At 43.4% G+C, this 27,055-nt stretch overlaps 1 protein-coding gene across 6 annotated transcripts; it reads left to right on the top strand.

Annotated features, from left to right (window-relative positions):
- The first annotated feature begins 1,368 nt into the window (after nucleotides 1-1,368).
- Nucleotides 1,369-27,055, top strand: LOC147895244 (uncharacterized protein At4g15545-like). 6 transcript variants are annotated; one of them, XR_015541991.1, is made up of 12 exons: nucleotides 1,369-1,493; nucleotides 1,611-1,932; nucleotides 8,566-8,634; nucleotides 24,062-24,121; nucleotides 24,269-24,350; nucleotides 24,543-24,668; nucleotides 24,810-25,082; nucleotides 25,202-25,247; nucleotides 25,360-25,438; nucleotides 25,583-26,317; nucleotides 26,504-26,549; nucleotides 26,827-27,052. XR_015541991.1 is itself a non-coding variant. In XM_087383598.1 (10 exons), the coding sequence occupies exons 2-10, from the start codon at nucleotides 1,648-1,650 to the stop codon at nucleotides 25,682-25,684; spliced, it is 1,122 nt and encodes a 373-aa protein (XP_087239724.1). In that variant the 5' UTR covers nucleotides 1,369-1,493; nucleotides 1,611-1,647; the 3' UTR covers nucleotides 25,685-27,055. The 6 variants fall into 6 exon arrangements, 1 of the variants encoding a protein (XP_087239724.1); XR_015541989.1 differs by having other exon boundaries at nucleotides 25,583-26,225; nucleotides 26,504-27,054; XR_015541988.1 differs by having other exon boundaries at nucleotides 26,504-27,054.

The raw sequence follows: 27,055 nt of genomic DNA, 5'->3' as shown, positions 1-27,055 counted from the left end.
GCCACAATTGAATGCAAGGTGGAAGGGGAAGGTGACTTAGAGAGACCATCCCCATACCCCTCTTACACTAGCTTTCGATGGAGACAAGTATTGAATGGGGGACCGTCCCCATAGTTGTTGATTCGGGGGGGCTTTCTAGGGATATCATCTTCAAGACAATGGTCTAGGAGCTACTTGAGGGTATCCTGAGATCTCCATCAAGGAGGAGGAGGGCGATGTGCCAGTCCCCAAATACAATAATTTTTAAATTTTTGAAAGGTAGGCAGGGGGATGCATGAGAGGGGATGCGAATTAGTTTTCATGCGAGGTATGTGGACAAGGAACATTGTGACACCTTTAGCACCCTGCACAAGCAGGATATTGCATCCTCCTTGCACTCTAGGGTTAAATTGTTAACCAAGCTGGTTTATTATAAAGAGATATTAAGGCTATTTACACAATGGGAGACGTCCATTAGTGGGTGGTAGGAGGCAAGTTTTTTAATGATGGGTAGACATCTCATTACACACACGCTGCCCATGACCAAACCTTTCGATCTTACGTGGACTCCACATCTTGCCCGTTCCAAGCTCTCCATGGCTGGCCAAGCTTGGTGGCCCAAAGATGGGCACTGTGCAAATATGCAAATCACCAATTTTAAGTTACAAAACCATCGTTGGGCGGCCATTGGGAGTTGTCTAAAGGGAGTATCCATGCGTGGGCACTCAAAATTATTAAAATCCATGATGGGTAGCATGGGGTGCGTCCACAGTCCGTTCAAGACTGCCCAAGACTCTCTTTGGGCACCCACACGTTGGGCTGTACTTGGACACCCTTTGACGGTGTGTAAAGGGTCTTTTTTGTTTTGGGTTTTTTGTTTTTGTGTTATATCGAAATTGAAAGTGCCAACATAGCCCCCATACGAGGTGACCAAGATAGAATCCTGAGCTATCCCTGGGGCTTGAACTCAGGACTGCTGGCACATACTCACTTTAGCCGGGTGGTCTAAGGGCTAGAGTGCTTTGGGACTCCGCCAATTTTCTGATGACTACGCTATTACTAGAACTTGTCAAGCCTACCACCCTAGCAGACCTCCCCTGCAATCTTGAAATGCTCCTCTAGAATGGATGCAGGGGTGCGGTCAAGCCTAGAAGACCTCCCCTGCAATCTTGAAATGCTCCAGTGATGTCTAGAATGGATACATTTTCCATTGCTTGTTTAGGGCAGCAAGCGAAACGTATCCTTACCGGCATCATTATTCTCTATAATAATATTATTATAGCAAAAGTTATGGTCTAATAAGTTTAACCACGAGTCAAAGAGAAGAAGTGTTAATTAGTTTAAGCAGAAGTTAAACAAAAGTTGAATTAGTACTTAAACATATATGTTTTGACGTTTCTTCTCTCACAGTTTGGCTATGGCGGACACTCCTGCGATTCTGTGATTCCTGCTCTTCATTTTTCTTCCTGCTCTTGCTTTCGGGATCTTCTTCCCAAATCATTTGTTGGTCCGAGGTACAGATTCCCCTGCACCTGCGTTTTGTGATTGCGTTTCCCCTTCCCTGCAAATTCAGCTCGTTTTTTTCTTGGAATTCTTCCTTTATTGATCGCTTTTGACAACTTGCGGAACAGGTGTTTTCCTCCTCGAATTTCCTGCTTGGCCCATGTGATGATACGTCACCACGAGATGGTGAACGGAGCCGATCCAGATTTGCCCGACGAGTTGCTTGCAGTGCTTCCTCCGGATCCCTACGAGCAACTCGATGTTGCGAGGAAGATTACTGCCATGGCTGTTACGTCACGTTTGACAATGTTGGAGGCAGAAACCGGAAAACTACGGCAAAAAGTAACAGAGAAAGAGCATATCATTCTCGGCTTGCAGGAACGCATAGGCGAGCTTGAGCGGACGTTGCAAGAAACCGAAGCCCAGCTCTCTGTCGCACTCGACGAACAGGTCCCTCATTTTTCCTATTCGGTTTTTCGTTGTTGCAAGAATGCGTGACATTCAGCGTTGGTACACTTTGCTTTTGAGTCCTTTCCGCGCTGAAGCACTAGAAGCAGCAGCAACTAGCTTAACAAATGTGTTCATTTTGTGCTTTGGTGCCCAAAAAAGCAGCAGAGACTTCAATATCTCGTGTGATCTGAGATAGAATACAGCAATCAAAGTAGACGAGGTTAAGACGAAAACATGCTCTCATGTAGATTAGAGCAGCCCTGAAAAGGAGAGGAGGCCTATCATTTACGCCTGCCAGGATACAGGCAAAGTGTGGTGGGTGTCACTTTGCCCACAGACGTACTTGCTGCCATGTAGAAATTAGGCACCAAACATCTTTGGGCTTTCACATTGATATACATCAAATGTGTAAACGGAGTGCTTAAGGCGACTAGAGTGTAAAAGTAAAGCATTCTTTTACTAAAAGGAAAGTACACTTCGAGTACTTTTAGCAAAGTAACTAATACATGCACCACCCATGTGCTTGTGTGTACTCTAAGAAAAGGTAGTACATGAGCTGAAAAGTTACATGCTCCACATTCATGGCTTTCTAGTTAATGCATGTGCATGCAAACTACTCAAGTATTTAGCATGTGTATGCAACCAAAAAGCACCTCCTTTTTGGTAAATGTATACTGAATATATATAATATAATTGACGTTCTTTCTCTCTCTCTCTCTCTCACTGTACGTGTCGCTTTCATAAAGCTCCCAAAAATGAGGTTTTAAAAATAGGAAGAACAATGCAAGAAGTTGGCCAAAGGGCTTGCCACTTGGCACCCTCTCCAGCTGCCCCAACAAGCCTTGCGCAACATGTTTTTGTTTTGAGAGCCTTGCGCAACATGCTCCCACCTCCTGCCCACCACTCCTGCCCATTTTTTAATTTTGGAGAATCTTCTGAGAAAATTTGGAGGTGTGGTGGTGACACAAGAACGTGCAATGCACGTGTTTGTTGCTTCTTCTTCCCCTACTAGGGTTTGTTAAACAAGGGAAAGACCTGCATGTAATGAATAAATAGCATGTGCTTGCATGTGAAGCTCCTCAAACATGCATTCACATGATAACCATGCAAGTGGATGCGATTCCATGTACTACAGAAGTCGTACCTCAAGCTTCTGTCCAGAATCTTCTCGTTGCTGAAGCAGACGAGAACAAAGCAATCTTCTTTGCTGATTACAGCGCTTGCTGTACATGCACATACGTTTTAAGGTATGTGCCACTCACTCCAAAGACTGGACGAGCAGCATGTAAGCAGATTTTTGCAAATTTACCATCTTCACAGCCGATTGAATTTCGCAATTTGGCCCTGAAAAGGGCACCAAAGCCTTTCAAACTGTCATAGATTCAATTCGCTTGCATCCTAGACTGCCATACAGTCTTCGTACAGCCTACTAGTCTTTGCCGTACAGACTGCCCAAATCTGTCATATAGTCTGCAAGGCAATTGCTAGCTTCATTGACCAAGGGTCTACCAGGCCATCGTAGTAGTCTGTAAAATTGTTCTCTACTACAACCAATCCAGGTTGACACATCAGCCTGGACTCGCATGTACGGCCTGCTCTCATACTACAAGAACAAATTGCCTTGGCTACTGAGTTACTTTTTATTGGCAATCCAAGTTGGACCTGTAATTCCATAGACTCCAAGACCTGAAGCAGAGAAGAATTGTTACACATAGGCAATGAAATCATAAGTGCTCAGCATTTTAGACAGCCAAAACACCTTCATTAACATGCTCGACAATGTTTGGGGATGGGCTGATGTAAGAGACAGGCCTGTCCCAGATAGATACCATGTGGGCAGAACCATCTGCAGCTTAATGCTGCACCAAACTGAGCACTCCTGGGAATCAGATGTATCCTGTAATGCCTTGCCTTGTTGTGTAAGGGGGCCCTTGGACCTCCATTTGGTATCACTTGGAGCAGCAGACATCCAGGAGGTGAAGGAGATATCCAGAGGGCTGCAGACTTAGCTGAAGACAAGCTGCCCACCTAGGATGACTACCCAGGCAGTAAGGTGGAAGGGATCACTGAGCACAGAGTCTATATAGCACGCGGGCTCAGAGATCTAGAGGTGCTAGGCAGATAGTAGGAGGACTTTTGTAAGATCGAAGGACCATGGTTTGGTGGGACTCCACATCTCTTTTGTATTGTGTCCGATTTTGGATGGGCGGAAATGTATTGTTAAGAAGTTTGATTCCGTAGTGAAACACTTCTGCGTGTGATTCCTGGGCTCATCTATCAGTCTTCCACTACGGGATACCCTACGGTGGGATTTCCATTTTCTAACATGGTATCAAAGCCCTAACGGAAGTTCATGGGAGGTGGAGCTTGAAGGCAAGGACCTTGCTCAAGGACGACCTTGATTCATTGCTCTGGGAAATTAACTTCAATGTATGAAGGATTGTACCCAAGCAGGAGGCTCAGGTTTAGGCAGGTGTCTGAAGGATTGTACCCATATATTTGAGCTATATGCCACAACTTTGAGTGCCATATTTGTTTCTTTTGACTAATCATCCCATGCATTATTGAATGTGGTTCATTGTTTTTTTGCAGAGGGCACTTGTATTCTTTTCAAGGAGAGGAGGATACACTGTCTCAGTATGTCTACCACACATGGGTCATGGGGGCTGTGGCTACACACTAAGTTAAAATAGTGCAATGAATTAATATAGAGCAATGAATTAAAAATGCACACGACAATCTTGAAATCACATTGTAATGAACATAACAACACGCATAATAAAATTGAACCATGGAGAGTACGATACCATGAACATGTCCAAGAGCGTCTTGCAATATGTGCTTCATGCTGTCTGTCATCTTCAAGGACGCCTTCGCAATGTCCCCCAGCTTGTACCATTTAAGTCATTTCACACATTTGCATATTTCTTTAGTTTGAGGAGCACAAGCTCCTTGATGGGGCCACATTGTGGATTTGTAAGAGGCTAGCTTATCACAAATCCCCCAACATTCCCAAGACCTTTACTTCCAAGATTAGGTTTGATGGTCACAATGCTCGGTATCACAACCCGTCCTTGGCATCCTGACGGGACCCTATAATACCACATGCCTTCTTACCACCAACACCCCCACCCCCCACCCCATGCAGCTGCACCACCAGTAAACGAGGAGACAGCAAGGATAGAGGCTCCTTGCTCCTGTGCTGGCATTTTGGTATGTGTTTGGAATACTGTTTGCTTTATTATTATACGACTTCTACAAGTATAATTTCCTTCATGCTCAACTCTTGCACGCGTTTAGGGTGGAGTAGTATCCACATCGATCTAGGAACACCACCTACAAACAAGGGCAAAACATTAGTGCACATGGATGTGACATCCCCAGACCCACATTATGCACAGGAGAAAAGACCTATGTAGGACATGCCACAGGGGCATAGTGGAATAACCTTCCTTCAGCACTGCATGAACATATGGATTACTTCTAATTATTATGTACTTGTGGGAGGCTGAGGTTCAGGTAGGTGTACGACATTGCAAACTTCATTCCGTTCAGTTCATTGTCATTGCCAACAGATATCATATCCTTAATTTTGGTGAGTTGGGCAAGCTCGATGGGACCAATTACCCATTATGGAAAATGAAGGTTTGGAGCAACTTAGTGTTGAGGGAGTCGTGGGAGATTGCAAATGGGAGGGAGATGATGCCTCAACCCATCGTGACTACTCTAGCAACAACTGACCCCAACAGACCCGGTGTTAGTGAGCATGGCAGATCCATGATGTGGAGGCCCTGGCTATCATTGTGGGCACCATGGCAGATGTAGTGCTTCCTCACATACAGATGGCGAACTCTTCTTTCGAGGGCTGGACAATATTGAGGGAAATGTATGAGCTCAATAACGAGGCGAGATCTTGGACCTCGAGGGAGCTATATGGCATGAGCATGGATGAAGGCGCATCGGTACAGGAACACATCACCAAGATGAAGGTGGTGTGGGATCAATGGGCGCCAGTTTGGTCAAAGGACGAGCTCGATCAAATCGGGGCTATAGTAGTCTTGTTACTTCAATGATTGTAGGGCAGAGGGCAGCGCTAGTGACTTTCGGGGAGCTGGTTCCATTATTGCTGCAACAAGAAGCTCGGGAAAATAAGTATGAAGGAACGGATGATAAAGCCCTAGTAGCTCAGGACAGGAGCAAAGGCAAGGGCAAGGGTAACCTTGGCAAAGGCAAGCCCTAGAAGGACAAATTTGACAACGGAGCGGACTCTTCAGATTTAAGAGAACAAAAGAAGAGAAAGAAAGAAAGAAATGCTTCTATTGTGATAAGCCATGGCATTTTGTGAAGGACTGTAGAAAGAAAAAGGCTGATCAAAATAAGAAGGGGGCTAGCTTAGAGTCAGAGGAGTTAGCTCAGTTGGTGGTCAAAGAGGAACTTTTCTTGGTGGCATCTCCCAGTGCTGCAGAACTACTGGAGCATCTGCATTGACAGGTTGGGAATGGGCCAATGTGTGTTGGTGAGAGGGAGTGTTGGATTAGGGTTGGTCACCTCCCCACCATGTGAGCCCCCAAATGAGGAGTGCATCGGGGGGGTGGACCATAGGACAATATAATGGGTTATGGGGCTGCCACATGGGCAGCACATGGGCTGCCATGTGGGCAGCAGAGAAAGAGAGGAAGTACTTGGCAGATCAGGGCCACCATGGTTTGCAGAAATGTTACAGCAATGCCACGTGGCTGTCCATGGATGGAGAGGGCAGGAATGCACAGGGAAACCAGCAAGAAGGGCTTCATGAACAGGCGTGATGATGTCAACATCAGTATGGACAGGTGTATGGACTATTTTGGAGCAGATCCGGAAGCTGGAAGGGACCTGGAAAGATGCGTAACTACTACAGGAAGAGGCGCCCTGTTTCATGGCTGATTGGAAGGCACAGGGTCCTGGTTTGGGGCCCAAGACTAGGGCTGGATATAGCCCAAGGCATGGAATAAAGGTGGGGCCTGGTTGGGCGGGTCCAAGCCAACCAACCAGGCTGATGTTTACAAGAAAAGGGGCCAACCCTAGCCAGCTGTCCAGTCGGCCCTGGTAGGGCTGGCTGGTTGGTTTTTGTGAAGGGTACTCAGCCCCTATATAAGGGGGCCCTTGGACCTCCATCTGGTATCACTTGGAGCAGCAGTCGAAGAGCAGAAAGGAGCAGCAGACGGGGGTTCCCTTGGGCCTACATCCAGGAGGTGAAGGAGATATCCAGAGGGCAGCAGAATTAGCTCAAGACAAGCTGCCCACGTAAACTGACTACCCAGCCAGTAAGGTGGAAGAGATCACTGGACATAGAGTCTACATAAGCTCAGAGGAGCATGCGGGCTCAGAGATCAGGACGACCTTTGGTAAGACCAGAGGACCACGATTTGGTGGGACTTTGCATCTCTTTTGTTTTGTGTCTGGTTTTGGACAGACGGAGATATATTATTGTTGCTTCTATATTGGTCTTGGATGCCTTTCTTTACTGGGTTGCACACACATCAATGGTTGTGAAGTACACACGAGTTAAGAAGTTTGATTCCCTAGTGAAACACTTCTGTGTGTAATTCCTAGCTCATCTATCGGTCTTCCGCTGCGGGATACGCTGTAGGCTGACACCACAAAGAAGTCGATTTCAGGCCCAAAACCTGTCGACCTGCCCCTTCAATAGCTGTCCTATATAAGGCTGACTGGTCTATCATTGAGCCTGACCCTCGGGCAGCAAATCTGCCCCTGATTGGGTCTTTTTCCAGGGCCCATGTGCTGTACAAAGCCCTTCGTAGCCTGCCTATTGCCTTGGCCTTCCAGCCCATGTCACTGGGTACCACTGCTGCCCATGATCCAATTATGCTGCCTCCATGGCTGCCCACGTGCAGCCGCCCTTATTTCTAGATCTGCGCAGTGTCATCTACTTCAGTGTAGCAGTCCACACATTATCTACGATGAGCCACCAAAGTGGCAAATCATATTGGAGTTGAGTTTGTTTGCTAGCCTTCTCCTTTAGTGCTAGCCTTCGTCATGGCTGAGTTTGCCCTTCACCTCCGGAGTGCCGTCAAAAACTCAGTACGAAGACTTTGTATAAATGGATGCTCAAGTATGTGTGGGTGTGTGGATTTGTATGTGTGAGAGCATACTTTTATACTATGGTCTACACCCACTGTTGGGCACTAATGACGTCAGTGGGGATGTCATAGTAGCTAGTCCCTGCTATGCGTGATGGAGTTTATGGTTTTCAATCTTATGAGTGACTCTCGTGAGATTGAAACTGCACTATGTTGTGTTTTTAGAGGATGAGTTTGGGAATGTTCTTGGATTCATCTAGGTATATTGAGTTTGTTTGCTCACCGCGGCTCACATTTGGGGCATTGACCCATCTACTTTGATAGGAGCACCTACTGACAGGGGGGGACCTTTATGGTTTGTTGACATGGTGCTTTAATGAATTGGGTGCTTTACCAACCTTTTTGTACTCGTTCCAATGGTGTTTTTTCTATTCTCTTTTTTATTTTGTCTTTGGTATATAGATTGTCTTTACAAAAACTTGCATATGTTAAGAGTCTTAAAGAAAAGCTATTTTCTAGCCCTTACAATGATGTTTGAAATATATGTCTACAGGCAAAGCTTGCTATGGACAAGGAAAATCTTGCTTCTTTAGTCAAGAAGCTTACTCGTGACGTGGCAAAGGTACCTTCACACTCATTTAGTTATCATTTGATTAAGCTTCAGGTCCATATTTTGATTAGCCTTCTCTTTGAGTGACATCCGTGCTTCATACTTGAGTGTGCCCCTCACTTCTTGATCTTTGGAATTTTTATTAGCATGGAGGTCTTTGTATAGATGAATAGTTATCAATTATGTGTATCTTTGCATGGATTTGTTTTTACAATGGTCTACACCAAACTTTGGGCAATGATGATATCATGTTATTGTAGGATCGAATGAAAGAGAGAGAGAGTGCAGGCAGCAAAGAGTCGCAGGGTACCGACATTGCATAGTGATTCCATGAGTGCTATTCAGCTAGCACGGAATGTGGTCTTTCATGCAAAGACCAAACACATTGAGGTCAGGTACCATTTCATCAGGGAGGTACTTCAGGACAAGTGCATAGAGCTTGTCAAGGTTCATACAGATGATAACCCTGCAGATATGCTGATGAATAGTCTACCTAGTCAGCGGCTTGAGTATTGTTGTGTATTGATGGGCATTGGATAGTATGATCACTGGTTGTTCTTCCTTAAAGGCACATTATCCTTTAAGTGGGAGGTTGTGGGGATTAAAGGTCACTGTGCCTTTATCCCGGTTATGTACAATACTCAAACACATATATAAATGAATGTCAAAACTAGGATAATGAAAAATAGGAGTACAAGGTACTTGTAAATAGACCTAGGACTAAGTGTCATAGGTGTCACATAGGACGAAGTGTCCTATGTGGCCTAAAAGGCACTAACACTACAAGTGCCTACATTTATGCTTACAAGGCACATACCATGGCCTATAGGGCATCACTAGAACTACCAAAAGATGGCCTACAAACCCCCCTCTATGGGATGGGTTGAAGTACTCTGGAAACGTCTCAAAATACCTGGTATTTTATGGTTATGGTGGCACATGTTCGTCCAAAGGGATATAGCCACCTATGAATGTACAAGGGATGTCAGATCATGTAACAAAGGGAACCAAGTGTAAAGCATGTCGGAAGACTTCGAACTTGGGACGAGGAAGTGCCTTTGTAAACATATCTGCTATGTTGTCCTCTGTGGGAAGATAGGACAACTCTATGTCTCCTGTTGACAACCGCTCCCGAACATAATGATAGTGAACTTCAATATGCTTGGTATGCGCATGAAACACTGGGTTACGCGCAACGGCCAAAGCACTCTGGCTGCCAGCGTAGACAATAGTGGAGGATGTCTGGCAAATACCAAGATCTGTAAGTAACTGTCGAAGCCAAACACACTCTACTGTAGCGGTGAAAGCTGCTCCGTACTCAGCCTCACAGCTAGATGTGGCAACTGTTGGTTGCTTCTTGCTGAGCTAAGAGATACATGAATTGCCAAGCAAAAAACAATTGCCAGTATGTGACACTCTGGTGTCGGAACATCCTGCCTAGTTACTATCTGTGTAAGCATGCATGGTAAGTGAACCCTGATCACCATAGAAGAGGGCTAAATCCTGAGTGCCTCTGAGATATTTGAAGACTCTCTTCACTGCTTGCCAATGCTGTGAACTGGGCATGTGCATGAATCTGCTGAGCTGAGATACTGCATACTGCAAGTCAGGTCTGGTGTGACATAAATAAATAAGGCATCCAACAGCTTGCTGATAAAGAGTGATATCACATGGTGGGCTCCCATCATGAGCTAAGAATTTGAAGCCAGGGTCCACTGGAGTAGAGATTGGCGTGCAATCCTCAAACTGAAAACGATCAAGGAGCTGTCCGATATACTTGGACTGAGACATCATGATACCCCCCTCAACATGAGCAAACTGAATGCCCAAATAATGATGGAGCCATCCCATGTCTGACATGTCGAAAATCTGTTGCAAATCAGCCTTGAAAGCTGCAATTTGCTGAGTATCTGGGTCCGTGATGAGCATATCATCCACATATAAAATCAGCACTAAAAAATCAGATCCACTTCCACGGACATAAAGAGTGGGTTTTGTGGGACTATTCTGAAAACCAAGGGATAGTAAGTGTGCATGAATTTTGGCATACCATGCCTTGGGTGCGTGCTTCAAACCATAAAGGGCTTTTCTAAGCTGGCATACCTTATTTTCAGAATTAACAACCTCAAAGCCAGGAGGTTGTGTGACATAGACTTCTTCCTGCAGATCCCCATGAAGAAAAGCAATCTTGATGTCAAGTTGGTGCGCTTGCCAATGATGATGGGTTGCAATGGCAATGACACATCTAATGGTAGTAATCTTGGATGTGGGAGCAAATGTCTCCTCAAAGTCAATGCCTTGTTGTTGGGCATACCCTTTTGCAACAAGACGGGCTTTGTATCGATCTATGCTGCCATCAGATTTCCTTTTTAATTTGTAGACCCACTGTGTTCCAATGGCATGCTTGCGGGGAGGGAGATCTACTAATTCCGACATATACTCTCCCCCCCTATCTGTGTTGAGGGTGACAAGCTTGCATCTTGATTCATTCTCAACCATATTCAGCCATCTCTGAAAGCATAAGAAAACTTCAGATTTGGCCTTTAAAGGATATACCCAGCAATATCTTCTGAAATCATCAATGAGAGTCATGAAATACTTATACCCTCCAATGGCATTTGCCCTCATTGGGCCACAGACATTAGTGTAGACCATCTGTTTGGGGATGGAAAGAAGAAGAAAAATTCAGATTCGTCCCCATGTTATCAAATAAAGCTCTCCAGAATAGACTGGTCATTGTGGGATCTCGATCAGTGACAATGGACTTAGGCATACCATGATGCTTAACGATTTGTGCTATGAAAAGCTTAGCCATATGATCTGCCTTTATTGTTTTACGAACCAGAATGAAATGAGCTTGCTTGCTGAATCTATCAATGATAGTCCAAATCCCATCATTACCTGACTTTGATCTTGGCAAATAAAAAATAAAGTCCATTGTATTACTTTCCCACGGTGCCTGAGGCATGGGAAGAGGCATAAGTAGGCGAGGTGCCTTCTATCTATCATACTTCACTTTTTGACACGTAAGGCATTCAGCAACAAACTGATGTATATCTTTCCGCATCCGTGGCCAAAAGAAATACCTCTCTAGTGCTAGGGTTGTTGCTGTAATTCCTCTATGTCTAGCATAGGGAGGTGCATGGCATTCCTCCAAAATCTTTTTCCTCATCTCCTGGGTGATGCATAGGCAAATCATCTTTCATTAGATACCCATCTTTTAGGGAATATTGACCGGTGGACTGCCCCTCTTGCATTTGCAGTAAAATCTCACCAAAATCTGCCTGATTAGCATATTGCTCCTTCATGCCTTCCAGGTCCTGATGATAAGCAATAGTCACATTGTTGACCTGGGGTCTTCGGGACAAGACATCTACCACTCTGTTCCGAATTCCTGGAGTATGAACAATCTGAAAATGATACATTGACAGCATATTTGCCCATTTCATATGCTTCTCGGAAAGTTTTGTATGAGTTAGAAAATATCTTAGACTTTGGTGATATGTTTCAACAGTAAAATCTGCACCCAAAAGATAATGCTTCCATGTTTTCACAGCATGAACTACAGCCAACAATTCTTTTTCATAGATTTTCAGATATCTTTCAACATCGCGCAGTCTTTGGCTCTCGTATGGTACTACATGTCCATTCTGATGTAATCCAGCCCCAACACACTCTCCACAAGCATCGCAATCAACATCAAAAGGTTGATAAAGATCCGGGACTACAAGAATAGGCTATGTAGTCAACTTCTCCTTGAGTGTATTGAATGCTTTCTTCTATGATATTCCCCATGTGAAGGCTGCATTTTTCTTAGTAAGGTCATGTAGTGGAGTTGCTATATTAGCAAAATGCTTGATGAATCTCCTGTAATAGGAGTAGAGTCCCAAAAAACTACAGACTTCATGCACAGTTTTCAGCTCAGGACATTCTTGGATGGCTCGGATCTTTGCAGGATCCATCTGTATCTCATTCTTGGATATTATATGCCCCAGATAATGCATTATTCTTGGATATTATATGCCCCAGATAATGGATCTCTTCCAAAAAGAATTCACTTTTCTTGCTATTGGCAAAAAGCTGATGATTTCGAAGTTCTTGAAATACCAAAGCAAGATGTTTCCTGTGCTCTTCTTCTGTCTTTGAAAACACTAGGATATCATCAAAGAAAGTACTTGGGAAATGCCTGTACTTTCGGAAGATGCGATCCATCATTCTATTGAATGTGGTTGGAGCATTTGTCAACCCAAAAGGCATCACTAAGTATTCATACAACCCGAATGTAGTGCGAAAAGTTGTCTTATGCACATTTTGTGGTTGTATTCTGACTTGATGATAGCCACTCTTCAAGTCTATCCTGCGGAAAACTGTTGCTCCTCTGAGCTGGTCAAGCACATCATCTATGCGGGGTATCGGAAATCTATTTTTGATGGTCATCTTATTCAATGCACGATAATCAATGCACATTCGAAAAGAACCATCTTTCTTTTGTACTAGAAGTACTGGTGAGCAAAAAGGAGACGAGCTGGGTTGAATCAACCCTTTGGACAGCAAGTCCTGCACCTGAGCTATAATCTCCTCTCTCTGAGTCGCACTGACTCTATAAGGTGGTCTATTTGGTGGCTCACTACCAGGCATCAGTTTTTAAAGTTTACAAGAAGCGGAAATTTATCTTTGTCTGCATAATTCATTTTAGCATGCATATCATTCTCTTTTTCTTTTACAAAAACCATGTACGCGGAAATTGTAGACTTTATTGCTTTACCACATGTAACATCAAATACAATGGGGATAGTCTCCCCTTTATTCCTGGCAACTAAACGCTGGTTTGTCCCCCTATGGAGAAAACTCAGCACCCTCTCAGGGTATTCTATCATTACTTCCTTTCGATGGAACCACGGTGTACCAAGTACAACATCATGCTGCTTGAGAGAAGGGATAAATAAGTCCTCCTGATCTACATAGCTTTGCACATGGACACGAAGCTTTCCAATCAAAGGAGTAACTTGCACTGGATTTCCCTAGAACATTTGATCAGCATCAAGACCTCTGCCTAGCTCTTGAGTTTTTATCCCTAATCTCAGGGCTAAATCTTCAGATATGAAATTGTGTGTAGACCCTCGATCAAATAGGATTAATGCTTGTTGATCTCTTATCTTTCCCCATGATAGCAAAAGCTCTTTTTCCTTTGGGTTTGAGGTACTACCCAAAACATTTGGGACTGCTCCCACCATTGGCCTCGATGGTACTTGTGGCTTTTTCTGCTCCTTAGAACTGAAGGCTTCTTAGGGCGCTGGGCAGCCATATGCCCCTCTTTCCCACATCTAAAGCATTTCCCATCTCTGCGGAATTCAGCTATTTGTTCAGGAGTGAATGGGGATTTGCCTTTATATGTCGTTGAAAACTGAGTACCCCTCGGCTTATGAGGCTGAAACCCTTTCTTTTTAACCTTGGGATACTCTTTCTTTTCTGATTTTGAAAAATCAGTTTTCTTCCTTTCGGCACCTCTTGCATGCAAGAATAGTACTGTGGATGGATCTTGTAACGGCAGAAGACTAGCTACTGAAGCTGAATGCATAAGGTCTTGAATGTTCTTTGCCCCCAAAGCATTCACTACTGCTTGAATTCTTGCACTGAGACCTGCTCTGTACTTTCTCATTTGGGTTCTTTTGGAGATCTTTGTGAAAGGTGCAACTTGCAAATAAGCATCCCAAAACTTTTGGTTGTACACATCCACTGTATCTCCTGCATCCGCAAACTGTCCCACTCTTGAAGAACATGATCTCTAAACTGTTTAGGCATGAACTGTTGATAGAAGGCTTTCTTGAAGCCCTTCCACCTTTTTGGGGCTGACCCATCTGTGGTCTGTGCACTCCACCATGCACTAGCTGTCGCTGTCAAGTGTAAACTGACCATTCTTAACTTAGAGGATTCTGAAAACTTTTCTGTACCGAATGCAGCATCAAATTGCCTGATGAACTGCAATGCTTTGTCTGTATGACCATATTGTCCATTATAGGTCATAAACTTGACAGATTTACCTCCGTCTTTGAATTCCTTGGTCTCTCTGGAAGACTTACTCTTCCTAGACTCCTTGCGTTTGCTTCTTTTCCTGGATGGTTTATATGATAAAGAAGAAGATACAGAAGTCGAGCTCGAGGTAGACGGTGAAGGACTGGGAGATCGGTGATGATGCCTTGATCTCTTCCTGCTATGAGACCGTCCCCTATGAGATCTCTCTCTCTCTGGCTGTACACGAGAGTGTGCCTTCGGCATTGGCACATCATAAGCTGCATTAGGCATATTTTCTGCTTGAAACAAATGCTGAGCTCTTGGATCCCTTCTGAGATTTTCCATCTCTTGCATTCGAATGTGTACCATCTGCTCAAATTCTTGCTGATTTTGCTGCACACTTCTCTGTCTTGGATGTGCATTCCTATCTTGTGAATCCCACTGGATAGGTGATTGAGCCATTCTCCTTCAACTTGTCTGAGATGTGCAAGTTTCTCACACACACTGTGTATGCAACTGATGCACGCAACCTTTGCTTTTCAAAGAGAAAAAAAAATTACCTCAACAAGAGGTGTCTTGCATTCACAATCTATGCCAGTACTGGGCTGTCAACTCAAGGCATATACCCACAAAGTGGCCAAAGCATCAATGACTGTGTTGCCCCTTTCCTGGTTGCTGCAAAAAGCACTCAGAATTCATCAGATTCATCTTTCCAATGCACAAAGGCATGCATTTTCTCTTTTTTGCAAATCTTTGATTTTACTGTGTTTTTGCTTTTTTTGACAGTAAATACTCTCTCAGGTAGGTGAAAACTGCTAGCAGAAACAGTCTCTGCAACTGTCTTTTTTTTTGGGGGGGGGACAGTAACCAGATGGGTAACTATTGGTTACGCTAACCAGACCAATTGGTTCTGGTTTGGTTAGTCTGGAACTAGACTAACTGGACTGGTCAGTCTGGTTGGGTCCGAACCTCTAGCTAGTCCACTAACCAAGGTTAAGTTAAATTAACCCCTGATCAGCCATGTCAACATCCATGTCACCTGTCAGAATGCCAAGTCATCTCACACGTGCATGCCACATCATCCCTGCTTGTGGGTCTGCCACATCAGTTGACACGTGTCAGGACACGTCAGCACTGTTCTGTGCATTGCCACGTCTCGTCTGTGCCACGCCAGGTTTGAGCTGGATGCCACGTCAGCCACCTGTCAAGACCCCTCTGCCACATGTGCGCCACGTCAGTAGATGATGTCAACGTCAGCGTCTCCCTTGCTGGCTAGTCGGCGTCGTCTGTTGCGGGAGGTTCTGTGTGCACACAGAGAAACAACAGCGGAAGAAAACAAGAAACTTTGCACATTTATCACTGCGCCATTGCCAAGCGTTTGGAGAGCCTCTACGTGGGCCTTTTTAAGGGGGCCATGAAAGAGAAACTACCACGCTCCAGATGGCTCAGCCTCGACACTAATCTGATTTCTCTTGGTGCCAAGGTCACGCAAGGTTCCCGTCAGATGCGCGCTTACTTACGAAACTTGGTCGACAATCTCTACTGCCTAGCTATGCGTCGCACATAGCAATAAAGTAGTACTCCGCACCCTGCATGGGTTCTCCATCAGACACCTGAGCAATCTAAGGCACCTAGTGTAGTCTTTCAGTTGATGCCTTGGGACTCGGATGATGGAATTCTTCACGCCTATGTTCTGGACTAATGCCAGTTTGAATTTGTGTTGGGCCTTCTCTACTGTGGTCTCTTAACCAATAGAAACTCTTGTCAGAGGTGTCCTACACTGGTCACTTTGGATTTCCACGCAACTAATACTTGATCGTCACAACTTCAGAAAACTGTGAAGCCATGCTCTGATACCACTGAAATCTCATGCTCATAATTCACTATAAAAACACTCTCATAAGCGCTCTCTTTCTCCCTCTCTCCCCCTCTCTCTATACAAAGCTAGGGCCCAGGACAACATGTCGGGTTGGACCTCCCAAAGGTATTTTATTTCTTGAGAAAAAGCGAATACACAATTCAGCGTAGAGCTACTCCTCCAATTTCAAAACGTGAATGCCATATTACATGAGCTCTTAGGCTCTCTTTCTTGGCAACAAGCCACTTGTCAATTTCTACATTACTTTCCTAATTACATGCCACTAAGGGCAACTCTGGAGTCTTCGAAGCACTTGGTCACGCGAACCGCCTCCTAGACTCTTGTTGGGCTCCATTGCGCTTAGGAAAATAACTCTTCCTAGTACCTGCAACAATTAATTAAAGCGCACCACCATGGCAACCATTAATTGTTAGCGCTTTGCATGCAAATAACACACTGTGGACTAATTCACGGTGGGCGTCCCCACTGAACACATGTGCACACATAACAAATATAAAAATATATATTTATTCTCTGGTTGACCGAAGTCAACGCTATTGATCATAATTAAGAGGCTTTGACCAAGGGTCGAGGCATCTTAATTATAGTCAAGTCTCTCCAACCGAAGTTGGCACATCTTGGTTAACCGCAGTTAACCTTCTTGGTACAAACCAAGTCTTCTTGACCGAGATTAGGCTTACTTGAGCGAAGTCAAGTATTCGTGACCGTAGTCAATTCTTTGACCAATAGAAAAACTATTTTGACCATAATTAACCCAGATGGAAAAACTCTTTAATTATGATCAAATAAATGGTCAACTGTACTTTGACTTGGGATATTTACATTGTGGTGACATTTGGATTCATCTACATATGCATGTATACGTGTGTGCATGTGTTGCCTTGTTGTGCATGTGCATGAAAGCTTCAGATCGATTGGAGTTGGAAACATATATGCTTTTGAGCTCATAGTGATTTGTTGTGTTGGATTGTGAGTCTAGGCTTATGGCATTGGCATGATCTCTGTGTCTCCCAAGATGAGTCCGACATCTCCGGTGACTATGATCCATAACGCCCCCTTAATCTCTTCCTTGGGGAATCATCTCTCAGCAGATCTTGAAGCTCATCCTCCTCTTTCTCTTCCCATCATAATCCTGCAGTATGTTTTTCACAACTGTAAAACCAGCAGGACTGCGTCTTCTTTCCTTCCTTTTGGGCTGATCCGTATTCGTCCACATTCTTGGCTTTAGGCTTCTCCTTGGCTGCCTGCTTCCCCACTTCTGTTGGACTGATTTCTTCCATGAGTCCTGAATCGCGGTGTTCATGGCTGAACTTTTTCTTAAGATCGTCTCTATCTCAGCTTAGAAGGAGTCAAAAGATGAAAGATATCCGATGCCATCTTGTCCTTAATGCCTCTCCTCCAGTCTTCAGTGTCACGGGAGTCTCTTCCTCCTCTGCCTTTGAGTGAACTGGTTGCATCCTGTCAACGTGCCTCTCAATGCTCCACTGCTTCGTGGGCATAGTCTTCCTGGCTGCTAGGTTACTTTCTTTGTTGATCCTCCCTTCGTTCTCCTAGTATTCACAGCTTGGATTGAACTTGGACTCTCACACTACACACCATCATGCACAAGGGTATTCCTAAGCTGACTTAAGGCTATGTTTTACAAAACTGGAAAGGAAACCATGCTTTATCTTTCAGAGTTGTGCTCATGCAGAAGCACAATTTCCAGCGAAATTACTTAATAAACTCAAAATTTCAAATAGCCATTACGTAGAAATTAACAGGCACACATGTATCATTCAAAATTCCACACAAGGGATAGGTAGAGAAAAGAAAAGAGTAGACTCTGGCACCCAATGGGTTGTGAATGAGGTACACCTCCTACCTGGGCTGATCCCAAGTATATTTCTTTATTACAATAATGCCAGGTGTTAATTGTAGTAGCAATTCAGATCTTTGACAGAGCCCAAGGAAACCTAGAAGTCCTGGAACATAAATATATATGCTGATCTGTTATAATAGTCTCCCCAATACAAGATAGTGGGAGATGAGAATCCAAAGTAATAGAAAACTGTAGAGAATAACCACTAGCAGCCCTCGGAGATATCTGGGTGAATAAAGGCCCAAAATCCCTCCAAGTAGAGCCCGATCTCAGCAAAATATGAGGGCTGAGTTCTTTAGAATCACTGTATTGGCACCGACTTATCTCTCAAGCTCGGAAACACATAGAATTCAGAGTAGAAACAGTTAGTGTTAGAAATTCTGGTTCAAAAATCCATAAGAGTCAATGTCTTCAGATTCCTTAGAAAACAAGTAAAGTCACTTTCAGAAGTGGCTAACGATGAAAAAACAAAAGAATGGTTTGATACTTTGCACAAGCCTTAAAGGGACTGAAGTGAAACAGTCTGAAATTGAATCGCAATTTCAGGAATGAGCTGAATCTCTAAATTGCACTTACCTGATGGCTTGTCCCGGGTGTGGAAACTAGGAAACAGCCAATTGAAGCAGAATTGCAGAAAATCGTCAGATTAGGAGAAGTAGGAACAGACTTAGGACTGAATTTGCACGAAGAGGTGACCCCACAACATCAGAACTAGGACCACACGTGAAAGAAATTCAATTGCAATTGTCCAGAGGTTCAGAGCATTTCCAAACTGCTCGTAGATGAATCACAAATTAGTTAGGGCCCTCTTGGATGCGAATTCAGGGTTCAAGAAGCAAAGGTGCAGCAAGCAAAGGAGGACTCTCCCAAGTACCCATGTGTTTCTTGTGGGTGTTAAACATTCTCTTGCAAATTAAAGACGTTAAACCAAACATCTTTTACAACATGGTGTAATCATTAATTTGATATCCTTGAAAGAAAAAAGTTATGATGCTCTTTTTATGCAAAATAATTAAAACAAAACATAGTACCGAAATATTGTACCAAGCATGCCGCTTGCACAAAAAGGTCACACGTCCATGTTGAATGACATTGAGACACGCCTTGTTGCCATCCGGATATTGTTTGCCCAAACCCATGAATTGACATATGATGGCCACTGTGGCTTGGGAGAAAGCATTTTCAATATCTTCGTAGACTTTGACAAAGCACATTAGTTACTATCAAAAACCTTGACAGATGATGACACCTCCGTGGTTGCAATAAAGTGAAGATTGCAATATAGACGCAACTACATGAGTGGTCTTGTCAAATCTACTTGACAATTCAGGCTTTGAAAGCCCTTCATACAAGCAAAATTATATAGAACTAAACCGGCTCTGGATAGAGCACATATGCAGTTTGCAAGTAGTAGGAAACCCCCAGAGCAAAGACAACCTAAATAGCATCTTACAAGAAGATGTTCATGCAGACACTTTGGTGCATGGGATAAACACTAGCCATCAAGGATTGACTTTCAAGTCAAGTCCATGTTGTTGCATCTTTTGAGGGTTTCTTAGCATATTCAAAGACAAAATTTATTATTTAATATCGTTTTAAATTTAAAATAAACAAATAAAAAATTAACTAATTGAAAAATAGTGATAATAATTGTTCTGTTATGTTTGTGTTGGTGTTTCATTTGTCCTTCTTCTTCTTCCTCTTTTTTGGGTTTAGATTGTGTATTTAACCTAATCTCTCTCTCTCTCTCTCTCTCTCTCTCTCTCTCTCTCCACTTAGGTGTAAATGCAACTACTCCATACTCGGTGCTACTATTAGAAACAGGCAGGAGACCTATCGAGTTCCATGCTTTGGTTAGAGTACTGCAATACTTAGTGGAGGTACAACAAATGCAAACAGATAGATTACCTCATAGGGCATGGATGGCCAGCATGAAACTTCAAAAGAACCATAAGAGCAAGATCATTTGCACAGGATGGGGGACAGATATAAGGAAGTGGTTCAGCAGATGGAATGTAGACTCATACTCGACTATGCCACTCGCAAGAATTGATATCCAAGAGTTTCAGATGTCCCGACTGAGCACTCTACAGACTCAATATCTAACAACAAAGAAGAGGGTGAAGCTGGAGTATTACCAAGATCCCATCAACCCCACATGTTGGTCCACATATATGACAAAAGAGCCCCTGCTGAGGCATACATCAGCACTTCCATCCCCTTGCTCTATCGCAGAAATATTGCTAGATTCCGGACTAGATCTCACATGCTTGCTATTGAGAAGGGAGCGTGGTTGAATCTTCCGCGACATGCCAGAATATGCAGATTTTGTGACTCTCAAACAGTGGAGACAGAGGCACATATAGCTCTGCAGTGTCCCAGTTATGCACACATTAGGAAGGACTACTGGAAGTTACTGGGAGACTCCACACAGTTAACATCAGTCCTTTCCACTGCCTCGCCGGCAGCATTAGGATCTTTTGTTACCCGCCTCTTTTTGTACCGTCAAGAACTTGAAAATTCTTGACCCCTCCACACCGGAGGAGACTTTTCTTGTACACCGTTCGGGTCCCATGGGGCGTTTTCGGCCCCCCGTGGACGATAGTAATTTCTACTTCTACTTCTCTCTCTCTCTCTCTCTCTCTCTCTCAATCTCTGGTTTTCTCTTTGCATTTCTTATTCTTATTTTCTGTTTTGTTTCTTCCTTTTTGCTATCAAAGTTTTTGTTATTTGGTTGGGACTTCAAAGCTTAGTAAGCACTGGGCCATACCTAAGGGATTTCAGAATCTTTTGAAACCCGAATGACAGCTTATCTTGGGAACTGATGAGAACATAAGCGTAGCTTTGCTGCTTACTAAGTTATTTATATTTTTATTGTGTTTTTAACTTTCTATTTTTATTTTTACTTATTTAATGATTTTTTTTCATTTACTTGTAAAGTCGCCTACAAACTTCTTTCTCAGCGTTGTTCTTTCGCTTGTTCTATTTAATTTGTAAGATTGGATATATAAATATTTAGTAATTAGTTTAATGTTTTAATTAGGTCTTTAAATAAAATTTGTCCCATGACCCCTCAAGCCATGCATACAATTAATTAAACAAGTAGGCCTAGAACAAATATAATCCCAGGTTTGCTAGCCTTGACCTAGACAACTTGAAATGTACCCAAACTAATAGCATCTTTTAGCTGTAACTAATGGGCATGTGAGTGATGAAGGTGTTAATTCTAACGCTCAAGAGTTATGGGTTTTGAAGATCACATTTATTAAACATTACGTGCGCTCAATAAGCCAAGAAGCCTTTCCCAACACAGCAAGGCTCACCCCCAAAACGTGTTTGAAGGTGTCAAGAATAAACCATGGGCCCAATGGGTGTTAGGAAACCCTTTTGGATGTGCAAAGTATCATGAGTCTCGTATGGCATGTTGATAATTTAATATCAGATGGAGGGTGATCCGGTAGGAAATAGCCAAATGACTCATAACTTAAGTGATGTGAAGTCCACCTCATGCACTAGCTCCCAATATCCTATCAAGTAAATGCGACTATCATGCGGTGAACAAGACCGTACTTACGACGGCAAAAGTAAACCATACTGAAGATGGTAAAGTCATACCGGAGATCACAAGTCACACTCTAGGTGATAGGTCACTCTGAAGGTGACGTGGAAACACCAAAGGTGTCATAGTTTATACTGAAGATAATGTGGTCATGCTGAAGGTGAAGAGCTATATTGAAGATAAGCATACATGGAGATCAGCCATGATAAGAGCATGCTCTGAACTAACTGTAAATAACCATATGCATAAGATTTGTAGAAGTAACCGGCCGGGGTGTGAAGTCATGTCACCTTGGTAGCTTGCTCCGATCATCAAGTTTTTAATTGTCATGAATGCACGTGTACCAATTTGGAAACCCAATATATAGAATGTGGGATGGTTATTTAAACAGTTTATCAGTTCTCTGGTCTTCTGGTCAGAAGATTGGGCTTAATAGTTTTGTAAGGGCTTTCGTTCAAGGTCTTAGGCAAGTTGCACCAACTGGACGAGACTAATAACTTGACCTGGCCACCTGTCAGGGGCATCGATAGACTCATGGCCATCTGGCTAGATCTAGGGCATCCACAAGGGCTGCCAACAATTCAACAGCATGCAGATCTCTAGTAGAAGTTCTGAATGAACAGCCATGTTGGCTGCCACATCAGCAAGGACATGTAAGCAGTCCATGCACTGCCATGCGGGACAGAGCCACGTAGGCAGATGGTGTCAGTAGTCAGGTCAGGGCAGCAAGAGACCAGTGGTGGCAGATAAGGGGGATTGGCTTCCACTGACAAGCCAGCCCTTCTCTTTGAAATCGGTCAGTTCTGGGTGGTGAGGCTCATTGTTCAGCTAACCAGCAGCAGCCCCTCCACTTCCAGTCTTCAGCAGCCTTTTTCGTGCAGCCCAGGATGAGGGCTTAGCCCTCCTGACTCTGTCAGCCAGCCAGCTTTAGCCTCTTCATCAAGGGTTAGCCATTTGTATCTCTGCCTAATCATAAGGAACAATCACAGTTATATTCTTGTGCACTTGCTGATTGCCAAGGCCACCAACAATACAGTAGATAGTTATCATAACTCAAGTCTTGCGCTGTCAGCATAGTCTATGTAGATGTGTCCCAACATAGAGATCTTATGCATGCATGTGCTCTTCTTTTAGTTAACAGCCAAAGATTGATGTATAAACCATGAGAGTCATTTAAAATTAGTCCCACAAAGTACCCTGATAAATTCCATTTACATATACCCCTGGCCTATTCATCTCCTTTCACACCCTGATGGCACAGGCGTGGAAGGCGATGAAGTTCTTGGATTGTGATCCATCAGGGGACTTCTTGCCTCTGCAATCGGTAGATGGCAGGGGCAGGCTTGTGAGATAGACTTCGTTCTCATGCCCATTAAACCACCCCCTCTACCATGCTGTGATTTGCTGTAGCAGAAAATGATGTCCTGCATAGTATACTGCAAGCCTGCATCAAAGGTAGTCTGGGCCAGGCTTGCGAGCCATTAAATTCCTGACATGGGAAGCTCCTTGATTATGTCATAAATTGCCAAAAGCCATCTGATGTCACAATTCATGCATATCATACTGCGTCTTTGTGTGAAAGTCAAATTGCCTTGCTCTTTGCATGAAAGTTGAGGTTTTTGCCGTGTGCCTTCTGCTTTTTAAATACTCAGTTTGTACGATTACATTACTCTTATGAAGGTATATGTTAACTTCTTGCCTGAGATTTGACAAATGTATTTCAGAGATGGATTGCCTGACACACTGTAGTGTTAGAAAAAGCTACTTGTTTGTATTTCAAGAAGGTCAGGCAGATGACCTGCATGGGACTTATTTTTTCATAGAGGATCCCTTGTGTTTGTGTCAAAAGAAATGCCATATGACTTGCTTGGGGAATTTATACTATTGTCACCTTGCCATATGCTCTCAGCTCTCTTTTTTTGAGGGGGAGTAGAAGACTCAGTGATGGTCGTCTACGGTGTGTTAATCTTTGTAAACAAAGATCTGCAGAGGGTATAGCTTGGTTTTCATCAATTGTGCAATGGGACTTGCCAAAAAACTTTGGTAGATCTTTTGAGATGAGATCTACATTGATACCACTTGATTATTAACCAATGCTGTTGTTTTCCTGTGGTCCCACATTTTGCAGCTGGAAACATTTAAGAAGGCATTGATGCAGTCTTTGCAAGAAGATGACGATATTCCTTCAGTAAGCTTTTGCACTAATTGGAACTTGTGGTTGCCAGTAGTCTAAATGCAGTGCTGAGTGGGGTAGACTCTCAAAAGACCTAGGCTTGAGCAGCTTTTAAGATGTGGTTCTATTCTGAGTCACTAATATTGTTGTCTCTAATTGTAGCAACCAGGAAGTGGTGAAAAGTTGCCAGCAAATTTGGTAGCATCCTGGGGTAGTTCTCTGTCATCAAGCGGCTCACTTAGAGGTGATTGGATAGTATGCTTTTGTTGGCTCTTAAAGTTAAGGTTCCTTCTGGACTTAGTTGTTACATTGCTTATCAGGTACTCCTTGGTTTTAATGCTAGCTCTCCACTTTAGGTCTGTAAAAATTATGGTTTATGGTTTTATGCCTACTGAAAGATTGTCAAACGACTAAGTAGAATGCGTTCTTCCAACAGAAGCAGACATTGCAGGGGTTGGGGCGCAATCTCAGGAGGAAAAAAATGCTGAAGTCGGATCATCAAGATTGGCTTCTTCAAAGTACTCTTTGGCTAAAAATGATGACAACCATTCTGAAGCAGATGGTATGTCGTTTTATTGATTTGTCATATAAAAAACAGTATTAAATCTTGAAAAATAGAATCGCAACACGCCTGTAGGTTGGCAAAATGCCTAAATGTGATTCTTTTAGTATGGTAGATTTGAAGTGCTAATGTGATTTGCAGTTTCCAAACCTCCCATTCGTAGGGCATTTACAATGACACCACCTCATTTGACGCCACCTCATTTGACTCCACCTCAACTTACCCCCACTGGATCACCCAAAAAACAGTCAGCAGCGAGCTCCCCCAGACAACAGCCAGTAGTAGGTTCACTATCAGCATCTGGATCACCCAAACGGCATTCTGCTGGTGAGGTCAGGACCTCTTTTCATTCATCTCATCCGTCAAGCAAGCGAACAACAGCTCCTAATTCTCCCCCTGGAGGGTCACTTCCAGGTTATTCTTCTCTTATCCCTTTTATCTGACCATTGAGACACACAATGATATATCATATCGTATGGGTAGGCAGTGCCGTTTAAAGTTTTTGATAGTAAGGGTTAATACAATTCCTGCAGCTCGGACACCACGAGTGGATGGGAAAGAATTCTTCCGACAGGCCAGGTGTGCATTTTGTTTGCACTGCTTGATGAATAAAATACACTCTCTTACAACATCGTCCTTGCCTGGCTAATTTGCTTTGAGTTTTGCACTCTAATTGGAACTGCTGCTTCAGGAACCGACTATCATATGAACAGTTCAGTGCATTCCTGACAAATATAAAAGAGCTGAATGCTCATCGTCAGACGAGAGAGGTATTGACTCAAGAAATCGATAAAATTCCTATCTTCATTTTGGTTCTCTTTGTTAGATCTTCTTGCTTTGCATGCCCTTTCTAAAATCATGGGGTTGTTACGATAGACTCTGACAAGGGTCGTTTCATGTATTTCATGTTGCAGGAAACATTGAGGAAGGCAGATGAAATATTTGGCGTTGAAAACAAAGATCTGTATACGTCTTTTGAGAGTCTGTTAAGCCGTCATCTTCCAACCCAAGCATAGTGATACCCATTCGCCGGGGATATAGTAACTGCCGTTTCATTTGAGATCTGCAAGTCCATTGCCAAATAATCGCTGTTCTGGAGAATCATAAGGCATAGGTGGGTCACTTTTGGTACCGACAGTTGGCCTGGGCAGTTTGCAGCCATTCTCAGGAGATCAGTCAAAGCCATGATGCATCCCAAGGGAGAAGTCACGTGATTGATCCATGTTATCTTAGCTGGAAGCTGTTTTAGGACCTATATGTTCATGTGTACCATAGTGTTCAGAAACATTCACTAAACTGAAGAGAAAAGGGTGGAAGCTTATGGCCTCGGTATCATGCAACAAGTTGTGAGTATGGATATGTTTTGAATTGACATTTGTAGTCTTGGCCTCAGTTCCGAAATGTCTTGCAGTTGTGTGGCAAGCTTTGTCAATAGTGATTCCTTATTGGGATGATGCAAGGTATTTCATAGCAGGGTTCATGTCCAAGGCTGATTTGTTGGCGTTAACCTTTGTTTGTTGACTCAAGACTTCAGGGATCATCTTGTCTTCAATAAAAGTACGTTTTCTTGTGAGGATTCTCAGTAAGTTTCTGTCATTCCACCCGGTTGACTTTTTAGAGCCTCCAGCAGCGAAGCTTGCTGCATAAAGGTATTTGGGTAAATTTGGAGCAATTCATTAAGCAGGCATTGACTGCTTGTCTTTCCTAGTATTCTAAAACCTAGATCGGGAAAGTGCTAGATTCCTTTCTCTTTTGTTCATCTTAATAAGGAAGTACTTTCTCATGGACTTCATGACAAGATCACCCATCCTCCTGACCTTTTGTTATCATATCAGGCTGGAAGAGCTGTGAAGATGGGTCATGAGTATGACAACATCCTAGGTGTGGAGAATTTGTCTGCTTGCAACAACTTCCAGATCGCTCTGTCACTTGTCCCCTGTAGCACTGGACAACAACCACGCTAGCTAGCCTGTTGCACACACATACTGTGTTATTACGTTTCTTTGTGGGCAAAATTCCAGTTCTAACTGTCGATTTCTTCAGGAATGAGAATTCTTGAGTCTATGAAGTCAATCTTATTATTGGAACAGTAGAAATGGAGCTTATGTGCTTTTATTTGCCATCCAAAGAGTTTGATTGGCCAATTTATGTGTGGCAGGTCAAAATTAGAAGGCTGTCTTTATATCTGGTATTATCCAGAGTCAAAATGTATTAATAGGCTTTAGGGATTTTTTTTGGGACAGCATGTCAACGATGTGAGAAAGTGGTGGTTCTAGCAGTTTTGGGGAAGAATTCTCTTTTTTGGTTGAGTATATTTAGGGAGTATTGACAGATTTCTTTTCTGTAGAGATGCAGGGAAATTATCTTGCAGGTGGCATTTCAAATCC

This window comes from Dipteris shenzhenensis, chromosome 13, assembly GCF_047967505.1.
Source record: "Dipteris shenzhenensis isolate YYH24624 ecotype China chromosome 13, Dip_SZ_1.0, whole genome shotgun sequence".
Lineage (NCBI taxonomy): Eukaryota > Viridiplantae > Streptophyta > Polypodiopsida > Gleicheniales > Dipteridaceae > Dipteris > Dipteris shenzhenensis.
The sequence above is the reverse complement of the archived record's forward strand: the minus strand, read 5'-3'. Positions and strand labels throughout refer to the sequence as shown.